General features: G+C 43.0%; 1 protein-coding gene across 1 annotated transcript in view; it reads right to left on the reverse strand.

The window, feature by feature from the left end:
* LOC308307281 (radixin) overlaps positions 1–12,422 on the reverse strand; it is a 55,344-nt gene that overhangs the window by 8,191 nt on the left and 34,731 nt on the right. The window contains exons 3-7 of the mRNA XM_080752464.1: positions 7,758–7,853; positions 5,553–5,675; positions 4,555–4,706; positions 3,229–3,312; positions 1,785–1,931 (exon numbers count right to left, since the gene is read on the reverse strand). Of these exons, the coding sequence (XP_080608590.1) occupies positions 1,785–1,931; positions 3,229–3,312; positions 4,555–4,706; positions 5,553–5,675; positions 7,758–7,853 (602 nt within the window). The remainder of the gene's footprint in view (positions 1–1,784; positions 1,932–3,228; positions 3,313–4,554; positions 4,707–5,552; positions 5,676–7,757; positions 7,854–12,422) is intronic.

The following is a 12,422-nucleotide window of genomic DNA, read 5'->3' on the forward strand; positions in this document are numbered from 1 at the left end:
ATTAGCTGCAAATTCTTCTAACCCTAACCCTAATGACGTAATGTTGTAGTTTTCTGATGCTCACTCCACCCTGGAGTATGCATGAGCCTTAAGTTGCATGAGGTGAGGTGGAATCCTGTGGAAAGGGAGAGTGTAGCGATATTACGACATCACATTTGTTCGACGTCCCATTAGTACAACGCTGGTGAATGCTAACCCGGTGAAATGCTAATCTTGCCGACACTGGTGAATTCTAACCTGGTGAATGTTAACCTGGACAAACTGTCTAAACCTAAAACCTAACCCTAACCCTTAGTCGGACTAATGGGATGTCGAAATATCGAGACTTCACTGTGGAAAGGAATAGAGGGCTAATAACCTAACATGGGCAGGTGGAAGGGCCGCCATAAAGGGAACTTTGGGCACTCAGGATGATTGATGGCGTTTTGCTGCCTGCCTCCCACAAAGAATCCAATAGTATCTGGATTTCAGCGAGGACACAACGGAGAAGCTGCTCCTCCGAGTCTTTAATGAGCAGTTTGGTGACTGGGTGTGAAGGATCCAGGGAATCTCAAGGGACTCATTCTGAAGCTGGGTGTGAAGTATCCAACACAAGAGAATGCACAGGAATATCATGGGACTCATTCTGAAGCCTTCTTCCATTATCAAGTTCGAGGGCAGGGGCTCAGATACAAACATACATACATACATTCTGAAAATAATAGTTATGCACACATTGTGCAAAAATTATTTACAGGCATTTAAAGATATTGATACAGCACTTAATCCCTGATCGACCACAAAGCCCCTCGGCATTATGATTATATTTTAATCAGTCTCTCATGAAATTAAATCTCTTCAAGGGCTTCACATAAAGCAGTTGTTTTGAAAAGCACTTGAACCACAAATAATGCTGATCACATGAAGATTATTATGGTCAATCAAAAATAAATGAAGATTGCGTGTAGTATGTCTCATGTGGTCCCTTTTATTTGCAGTACAGTCCCACCACCAAAAGAGGGCAGCATTGTCACACCAATGTTGCAGCAAGGCTATGCAGGAGGCTGTGAAACCTTATCCAATTAAAACCCTATTCTATCATGCAGCTACTCTATAGCTGCCATACGATCCTCCGGGTCCTTCTCGCATACATATTGTCCCATTCCACGGTCATACATTGACCCAGGCTCCTTCTAAATGAATATGAACCCATTTAGACCTGAACACATTATTACGCATTATTACTTTAACCATTATTTTATGCTTTAAATAGTGAAAAATAGCAGATATACAAGCTCACAGTGCGGCACTGAGTGCCGAGCTGCGAGCTTGTAGATCTGCTATTTTTAAAAAATTGTGAAGGCTGAATAATTTTTGACCCGACTCTATATCCTAACAGGTTTCTGAAAAACCTATGTTTCTATGTCAGTGTTGCTCAAACCTTTTCATGTCAAGGACCCCCAAAATTATATGTATTTGGCCACGGACCCCCATCTCAAAATATTTAGTTCCAGCGATCCCCCAGAAGCAAAATTTGAGTTACAAATGTTCGCTTTAAAAAATATAAGATCTGACATATTTTCACGAATTTTCAAAATTAGCAGATCTAGAAGCTCGCAGCAAGCTTGTATACATGATATTTTTCAATAGTTGAAGCATTAAATCATTCTAGGCCTAAATGGGTAAAATTAACCTGGTGTATAACTCTCACACTGTACGAATGTAACCAATAAACATCCGTTTGATTACATTTGTAAGGTCTCCGAGTCAAATGAACACACAACATTACAGTGTGTGGTCCTTACTTGTCTTCGTGTTCGTAGATGTTCAGTCCCAGCGCATCCACGCCCAGCCACAGCTCCGTGCCCTTCTTGTTCTTAATCTCGAAGTAGTTGACCCCGTACATCTCCAGGTCCTGAGCGATCTTTAGATACTCCATCATCGAGTCCTCTCTGGAGACAAGAAGCAACTCATCAACATTACGGCACGCACAACACCAGGTTGACACCAGGGGGCCAGTTGTCCGGATTTAAAATGAAGCAAACGCGGAATTAAAAGTTCCTATGACTGGGCGCTAGTTGCGCTGTTCTGGTACCAAAAGCAACATGTTCTCCATAGGATTCCATTCATTTCCCCCAAACTTTTACATTTGATTTTCTTACCTTAATAAACATTGTCATAAATACTTTATGGTTCCTGTCGCTAGTTTAAAGCCTTGTTTCAATCACCATGATTATGTGTTTTGTTATAATTGACGTTAAAGCAGGGTATGCTGTAGGAGGGGCTTTTGATCATAGGCTTGTGATGATTCCTCTTCGTGTGCTTTATTTTCGGCAAGCTAAAGACAATGTCCCATGTATCCCTGCGGTTGCATGTGACCGTTGGCAGCCAATAGCATTCCTTGGGTAGTAATGGGTAACATGATGGCGACACCCATACAAGGGCAAAACAAGCTTCATTTTCACAGCATAGAAACCAATGGGTTCCTACCGTCCATATTTTGTCTATGGTTGACACTAAGGTCTCAGAAGCACTTGACCGTCGGGCAAGTAAAGGTCTTGTTCTACTTGCCCAAAGGTCATGCCCACTTGCCTACAAAGTAAATCGTCCATCATAAAATTATAGGTAAAATTGTATTTACTGTTCAATTTAACACTTATTTTCTTACTTTCTAGGGCTGCGATAAAAAAACCTCATACCTAAATTTGTATGCCAAATACCTACATAACTATGAATATTACTATAGGTTATTTTATATTTTTAAGTGTAGCAAAACAGTGAAAACAGCCCATTATAGCTAAACAGTGCTCTTATTTTACATTCCACAGACCAGAAGATAGTTCAGGTGTTTAGACAGATATCTGGTGTTGTGTTTATAGACTGTTGCGTCCCCTCTCAAACAAGCACTTGCCGGTCACACACACACACACACACACACACACACACACACACACACACACACACACACACACACACACACACACACACACACACACACACACACACACACACACACACCATAGTGATCACCCACAGGTTATTATCACACAGAGGTTGGTGCATGGTCCTCGTGCACCAACCTGTATCACGGCAGGCTGTAAATTATTCATAGAAATTAATGTTGCAGTCAGTGTGTATCGAAGTGTCAGTCCTTTACATTGCATGCATGGTGTGTGTCAACCAACACTGTGTGACACACACACACGTGCACGGCACGGCACGGCACGGCACGCACGCATACACACACACCTGAGCATGCTTCTGTGCTCCTCGTGCCAAGTCTGTATTCGTTCCTCCCACTGTTCCTTAGTCAGTTTGTGCTGCTCCAGAACTCTGTAGGGAACACATACACACACAAGATAAACAGACAAATAGATACATTATTACACGGCTTGGTTGAATGCTTGATTCTGATTGGTCAAACGCTGAAATCAGCGGTCTGTTATTTCTGGATAACAGACCGCTCCGCTCTATAACTAATCAAAGGCTCAGAGCACTTGCTGCAATCATGCTGCACTGTGTGAATTTAGTGCCGTATCCAATGTGACAGCCATGTAAACAAACATACAGTGTCATTTACAACTAAACGTATCTCTCAATAATGTTTTTAAAAGTATTTGAAGCGAGAAATATATGACACAGTGACAGAAAATGGATTCTACACTTTTCCAAGGCGACCGTGTTGTGCTCGGGGGGCGGCCAGCACAGCACTTGTGGTAGACTTCGCTTCGCGTCGGTGCCATACCAGCCTGTCGGGATCTTATCACTCGATAATGACCGCTGAGGCAGACGTTTTACATAATATATAGAATTAAGACAGGTCAGAAAGGTCCCCACATAATTAGCTATCACTTTAGTTCCAGGCTAATGTGGATACAAAGTACCACACAATATGGCAGCACCGCTCACAATAAATTATGGAATGAAAATGACAAAGTTGGAGAGGGTTAGGTACTGAGGGGGAGAGAGAACAACAGCCCTGAATGCAGTGCCTCTGGTGGTCACAAGAATAACAAGAATGCTGGTATGGACAGACATACAGACATATTTCATTTGAGGCCCTAATACGTAAAACATTCAAGTAATGAATAAATGTACAACGTGGAGCAGATTATGTCCCACGGTAACAAGTGTGCGTGTGTGTGTGTGAGCGTGTTAGGGATGGGATGATTAGCAATATTATCGTTTATCGTGATAAAAAACACTCACGATAATCGTATCGGGGAGATTTACTGCATTGTGAAATCGTCCTCCGTCGTGCACTGGGATCAATTCACCTTTTATTTGCCAAGCTGCATATGCGGTACCACTTAAACCCTCTGTAATTGGTCAAACGTACTTATAATATATGTACTTGATACAGTCTTTCTTTCACTCTCTACCAAATCTCTTTGCCAAAGAAATTGCCGATCTACAAGCTCACAACGCACCGCTACGCATTGTGAGCTTGTACAATGGATGTTGGGGATAGTTTGATTATCGCAATAATATCGTAAATCGCAAAATCGTGTCATTTTCATATTGTCCCATCACTAGTGTGCGCACGCGCGTGTGTGTCTGTGTGTGCCTGTGTACCTCTGTGGTAGTAATCTGTCGGAGGTCAGGTATCCAGGTTTGTGGATGTCTTTGTTGTAGTCAGCATACTTGGACTGGACAGAGTAGGAGGCCAGCAGGACGGCTGTCTCTGGCGGACAGTAGTTCTCATCATTTAGAATGGCCTCCTTCACCTACACACACACACATGCACGCATACACACACACACACACACACACACACACACACACACACACACACACACACACACACACAAATCCATATGTAATTATAGGGAAAGGTTACCATTGAGAAAAAAATCAAACCTCGGTTCGAAGTGAAGCGGTAAACTTTTATACTATGTGTTCTAGAGCTATGAACTCTGTGATCTATACATTCTTCCAATTCTGAATGAATGAATGATTTTATCTGGAGGGCCGAATTGTCATGTGACCGGGACGGACATTACACACATATTCTGGATGTACGGGACAGATAAAACCTGTTCATTCTGGACTGAAATGACCATATATTGACATGAATGGGACACACATGGGACACACATGTACGGGACAGATAAAACCTGTTCATTCTGGACTGAAATGACCATATATGGACATGAACGGGACACACAAAGCCACTCCTTGGAAGCGGCTTTCACCGCTTCAAAAATTTAGTTACACAAATTGGGATCAGCATGTTAACTTTTATTTAATTTTTTTATCCCACAATTTTGTAATCAATCTTTTCACCTGGTGCCAATGCCTAAGCTGTAATCCTGGGCGCTGCTCTCTCTCTGCCAACATGGGGAGAGCCCTGAACTGAGCTCATGCTTCGTTCAGTGCATGAGGAGTGAGCAGGCCGCTTCTTATTGCCTGACAGGGGGGGTTCCCCGGTAGGACTTAGCACGTGGAAGGAACACGTTATTCCAACCAGTTCCTTTCCCCTCCATCAGGGCCCCTTCTGGCCAGGGGGAGGCAGTATAGAGACTCGGCATGTTAACCCGTAGTAATTTGTATAAATAAGGGTTTAAACATACCTGTAGGAAGAAGAGTTTCTGTGTGATCTCCTGGATGAGTTCCTCGGAGACGTCCTCTGGGAAGAACTTGGCCCTGAACTTAAACTGCAGTGGGTTCTCTTTCTTCACATCCTGCTGGGTCACCTTAGGAACCAACACACCGCCAGCACACCGGTTCAGATAACACTACGCTTACAATACACTTCAAACTAGAAGCAGTGCTCTTCCGAGCACAGGTCTCCACCAGGCCGTGCGTACTGGTGGTGTTACTGTATAATAGGCCAATGTAAAAAGGGTGGCATATGTTCCTCACCTTAGATCTTTCATGGCAATCGGACGCTGCATGCATGATTTGAAGCATTGTGTTCCAAAAATGTGTTTTGCTAAAGTCTACCTAATGGTGGCGCTATAACAGGCCAATGTGAAAAAGGTAGCATTTGTTCCTTGACCTAGTGGGAATATGTGTGGCAAATATCACGGTAATCGCAAGCTGCGTTGATGATTTGAGGCATTTTGTTCAAAAGCGGAGCAATCCTGCAAAATTTGGAAGCTAATATTAGCCAATCAGGATGGAATATGAAATATCAGACTGATCGGACTTGATCACATGACTATAGAGATACTGTGTACCGATTTGCGTGATTTTTGCATAAAATCTCAAGGAGTAATATCCAAAAATGTGTTTTACATATGTCGGCCCAAAGGTGGCGCTATAAAAGGCTGATGTGAAAAATGCAGGGCAAAGGTTTATCCTTAGCCTCTAGGGAGTGCGCTTACAAAGTTTGAAACTGATCGGTGGAGTTATAGGTAAAACCACAAATCGGCCTGTTATAGCGCCACCATGAGGCTGATTTAAAAAAAATTAAGTGGCATTTCTTCCTCGGCCTAGTGGGAACGCGTGTGCGCGATTTCATGATAATTGCACTTTGCGTTTGTGATTTGAGGCATTTTGTTCAAAACGGCTCAATCCTACAAACTTTGGAAGCCAATCTTAGCCAATCAGGATGCAATATGCAAAATCGGACAGATCTGTGTCGATCACATGACTGTCGAGATACTGCCTACCGATTTGTAGGATTTTTGGACAAAATCTGTAAGAGTAGTGCACAGAAATGTGTTTTGCGAACATCTGCCACTAGGTGGCGCTAGAAAAGGCCCATTTGAAAAATTTAGGGCAGAGGTTCTAGATTGACATCCAGGGAATGTGTGTGCTCACTTTGGCAGCAACCGGGCCAACGGCGACTGAGATTAGGTGCTCACAAACTGCGAGGACGCACGGACGGACGCACGCACGGACGGACGCACGCACGCACGGACGGACACACGGACGGAGGGGAAAACATACTCTCCCTCAGCCTTCGGCTGGTGGAGACAACTAACTCATGAATAACTAGCTTTAAGCTTAATATACCTCTGCAGTGCGACCGGGTGGCTCACCGAAAAGAGACGGATCGACAAGCTAACAACAAGTTGTTGGCCTATAGATCAGCTTGTCAACACCGCTGTAATATGTTGTATAAATCTGGGTTAACGACTTGAATCCTAGTGTGTCACTATTCTAGGGCAAACAATTGGTAAAAATAGGTTGTCTACAAGCTCGCAACGCAACGTGTTGTGAGCTTGTAGATTGGCTATTTTCTGAAGATTTTCGGTTCAACGCCGAGGGAAATACTGGCGGACCTAGTATAGAGCACTGAAGTCTGACGTACCTAACTGGGTCACAGGCCCCCCGATATGAGACAATTCTAGATCAGGGCTCAGGGCACCCCATACATATTTTTTTTAATCCGAGGCACACCTACATTATAATTTTCACTCCCAGCACCTTATATTTATAGCATATCGTCGTTGTCGGGTGGAAACCGCGTATGTCCAAAACCATTCGTTTTGTATTTATCATCTATAAAATGTACTAAACTAGTGAAAACAGCAGGCTGTTTTCACTAGTTTTGTGCGACAGAGGTTTCTGCCTGACATTGACGATATTTTAGTGATTATGTTGCGAGGAAAACGTTGAGATAATAGCCATTTTGCTTAGAACTGACAGAAAATAACTTTGTACTTCAAGTTTAAAATTAATAAAAAGATATTATCAAATGATCTCGCGGCACCCCTGGTCTGCTGTCGCGGCACCCCAGGGTGCCCCGTCGCCCACTTTGAAAACCCCTGTTGTAGATGACCCAATATTATTTTCCATTGAGATAGAAGACAATTATCCTACTGTACCTTCTTGTTGAGCTTGAGCCACGTGACGTAGCCTTTACTGTCTGTGTACTGAAGGCCAAAGAACCACACCTCCCTGAGCCCCACCGTCTTCACCACCTGCAATGGAAACCACACATTTGACTTGTTATACCGTATATGGACACTGTCAGATCAAACTCTTGTTAATACTTTTCATTGGTTCAATATTTACTAGTCCTTGCCCGTTCGAACATATGTCATGTGCTCCGAATTATGTGCAGAGTTTGGGTTATGCACAGCACAGGTGCACAGTATATAAATGGTAAATGGTGCATTTATATAGCGCTTTTAATCCAAAGCGCTTTACATAGATTGTGCATTACATTCACCCATTCACACACACATTCATACACCGGTGGCGGAGGAAGCCATGCAAGGCACCAACCTACTCACCGGAGGCAATTAGGGGTTCAGAGTCTTGCCCAAGGACCCTTCGACATTAATTCAGGGGGAGCCCGGATTCGAACTGGGAACCCTTCGGGATTTATACCCTTCGTGCTCTAATACCAGTTTCTCTACCCCTGAGCTATGCCGCCCCCTATATGAGGGATTGAATGTAGAAGTCTCAGAAGTATTGTTGGAGATGACAGTCATCTCCAAATTTGGCCACTGTTTCAGCATGCGGCTATTACCATGGCGGCGACGCGTGTGCAGTACAGGCGGCGGTATCAGTGAAGTCAGTTATCTCCAAATATGGGCAGTCCAGTATTTAGTATCAGTGATGTCAGGTATATCAGACAGACAGACAGACAGACAGACAGACAGACAGACAGACAGACATTCGGTCGTTTATTAGTTACGATAAAACCCACAAACCTTCACTCACTGTCTGTGAGGTAGAAGATGGAAAATGTTGAAATGTAAATATATACGTTTACATTTATAAATATATGTATAAATAAAGCTCATGGGAACAGTAACGCCATTAGTACAGATAATACAATGTACAGTAATAACAATGTCATAATGCGAGCAGCTCTTTTACAGTAGAAATGTACATGATCGATATTACAATATAACATTAGCATTCTTCTATATTGACTCCACAAAGTAGGCCTGTGCATGTGCATATTATTACCCCATCTAAAGTGGATTCAATAACTTGGATCGATGGCGCTCGTCTTGCTAAACTGAAGCCATTGAAATTCCAAGGTACACAGTGTAACGCATGCATGCACGCACGCACGCACGCACGCACGCACGCACGCACACACACACACACACACACACACACACACACACACACACACACACACACACACACACACACACACACACACACACACACACACACACACACACACACACACGCACAAGGAAAAGCTGTTAGTTGCTCAAGCGTACACAGTCAAATCCTCTGTTGATGTCGAAACAAAATCAAAAAGAGTGTACAAATGGAACCAAAACAGGTCCAATAGGCTGCTTTTGTATAGGATCTTATTTGTGTAGGAGCTGCTTCCTCTGTGAGAATGGCTGCTCATGTAAAGAAAGTGCAACCCCATCACTTTCACACGTAACCACCTCCCTGCTCTTTCCTCTTTTATTTAATCATCTCTCGTTCACTGCATTTAAGCCCCATATACTTTGTCACGCGTTTACAACTCACAATATTGTGAGCTTGTGGGTCTGCAATTCTCGGCGTGCAACACCGTCGTGCAGACCATGGAGCATACATTAGGCTTTAGACTCACGGTTAAACTGTAAACATCACTCTACCCTCCCTGACACACCGTAGACTGTAAAAAATATGGACGGTGGGAATCATTGGAGAAATCAACGTTCATAGGCAGAAATGGTACCATCTCGATTCTCGAATGCTATTGGCTGCCAACGGTCACGTGCAACCGCAGGGATACTTGGGAGAATGTGGTGTTTAGCTTGGCAGAAAATAAAGCACCCGTAGAAGAATCATCAAAAGCCCCTCCTACTGCATACCCTGCTTTAACATCAATTAGAACATACGGTAGATTGGACTATATTTTCACAAAACGCATATCATGGTGATTGAAATGAGGCTTTAAACTAGCGACTGAACCATAAAGTATTTATGACAATGTTTATTAAGGTAAGAAAATCAAATGTAAAAGTTCGGGGGGAAATGTCCATCCATATCCTGTGGAGAATGTTGCTTCTGGTACCAGAACAGCGCAACTAGCGGCCAATCATAGGAACTTTTAGTTCCGTGTTTGCTTCATTTTAAATCCGGACAACTGGCTCCCTGTGACGCACACGCTCACACACGCGCACGCACGCACACACACACACACACACAGTGGTATCAAGGAGTATAAATTAGGCTTAATGCTGCCATGCACTGTTCTGTCATTGTTCGCAGAGAAAATAATGAATGAGCAAAAGAGAGAGAGGGACAGAGAAAGAGAGGTTGAGATTAAAGGACAACTTAGTTTTTTTACAACAAGGGTTCAAATTTAAGGTTGTAATAAGAGAAAAGAAAAGGTGAGTTTTTGCACGTTTAGCGAGTTTAGCGTACAAGTGGCTAAGTATGTATTTTTAATTTAGACACAATAAGGCAGCGATTTCTTTATTACTATTTACAGTAACACTACTTGCTCCCATAAGTCACATCTGCCTATGGGCTTATTGTGAGTAAAAAGACATAGTTACCGGTAGCCACTTGTACGCATGCCCCCACCCACTGAAATCGAAATAATTAAAATCTCTAAAACGATAGAAAGGAGTAAATGAAAACATTTTAACACTCATCCTTTATTTTCTCTAATTACAATCTAAAATATGAACCCTTGTTGTAAAAAAAACAAAGTTGTCCTTTAAACGAGAGGAGAGGGAGAAAGACAGAGTGAGGGACAATAAACAAGAGGAGAGAGAGAGAGAAAGACTAAGTGGAAGCAGAGCTAGAACGCCCCTAAGGTGCTTTGTACACTCACTCAGCCACTCAGCTCTAATGTCATTTACACACAGTCGATACCAAGACATTCACTACCTTATAATTAACTCTCTTTCTCTCTCTCTCTCTCTCTCTCTCTCTCTCTCTCTCTGTCTCGTTCACACACATGCACGCACGCACGCACGCACGCACTCAGCCACACATGCACGCACACGCACGCATAACCGATAACAGTGGAACATGTGCGCGCACACACATACACACACACATGTGTAAGCTCTGCATGGAGGTTCAAAGCTATTATACTTGGTTGCCCGCCGGTGTTGTGCCTCAAAAAGAAGCTGATCTACAAGCTCACAGCGCGTCGCACTGCATCGCATTGTGAGCTTGTACATTGGTTATTTACAGCATACAATACTGACCGCGCCAACAAAGGATAAACGGAGCCTAGTAGCAAGTGAAAGCTGTGAATGTTGGATGGATTTGGACGAGACACGTTGAAACAAACAGATCATGAAAGAGATGGAGAGGAGAGAGTGACGGAATGAGAGAGAGGGGGAGGGGAGAGAGTGAGAGAGAGAGAGAGAGAGGGGGAGAGAGAGAGGAGAGAGAGCTGATGAAAGGTGGGTGAAGGTGAATAGAACACCTGCAGAACCAGTCAAGATTCATTTCCAAGCATTTATAAGACAGTCTTGTCTTTTAAAAGTCTTTTACTGCCATTTATATGATTTTATAAAGATCTTTTCTTAGGATGTCTTATAACGCCATAAAAGTAGCTTACCTTTGCGATTTTATAAAAAAATATCCATCCATTATTTCCAACCGCAATTTTGTAAAAGACCAGCGTATCCCTCATGATGTTGTGATTTTATTTTTTAATAATAATCGAAAGGTCGCTGCCGTTCCAATGAACGAGGCTGAAGTTTTCCCTCGGTTGCACCAGTTGTAGACAGAGAAAAGTGATCCTGCCGCCATTGTTGTTTATGTGCGCTCCAGATTTTAGACTAGCGTTACGGGAGTTGCTGCTACTAACACACCCGCGCCACCCCTCATCTGCTTACAGTGCTCAGACAGGGAAAAGAACAAACGCTCGTTATGGCGTGGAGGATAAAAGAACAAGCGTTCGTTCGGCGGCAAGAGAGTTAAAGTGAGAATCAAAGATGCAACATGCAGGCCAGCCAGTTTGGGGTCTTGATGTCACTTGACTGCTAGGCCTATAAGACACAATATTCCTGATCTGTCCTTTATTTCAATTTTTTTTTTGAGACACTCAAGCTATTTGTGTTTTATCATTTTGACAGATATGCAAATGCTCATGCATATGCATTTTTGTCAATACATCGATCAAAGCAATTAGTCTTTCTTCAAACGACTTTGTTGTACGGCGAATAACGAAAAATCGAGATTGTACTGTAATAGATGTGAGTGTGTTTGTGTGTTTGGATGTGTGCATGCACAATAGCTGATGTGTATGTCGTGTCCACCCTAGCAGAACCATTCTTTTATGTTTGTCGTGAGGATTAATTTGGTTAAAATGCTTTCATAAACCCCTAAATCCTTTATGTCTTTGCCCTGTATGTTCTCCTCTCGCATGCAGACATGTGATTTGCTAAATCCAAGCTAAACAATAGATTTGAGCAGCAGCAAGAACAATAACAGTTATGAAAACAATAAACACAAAGGAACATGTGGCCCTGAATTTGTATTGGCTGTGAGAGATTTCTATGGTGCTGGAGGCTAGACTAGAGCCAGACTGAAACATTGGTTTGGCTGATAGGTAT

This window comes from Nannobrachium achirus (assembly GCF_963921795.1).
Source record: "Nannobrachium achirus genome assembly, chromosome: 22".
NCBI classification, from domain to species: domain Eukaryota; kingdom Metazoa; phylum Chordata; class Actinopteri; order Myctophiformes; family Myctophidae; genus Nannobrachium; species Nannobrachium achirus.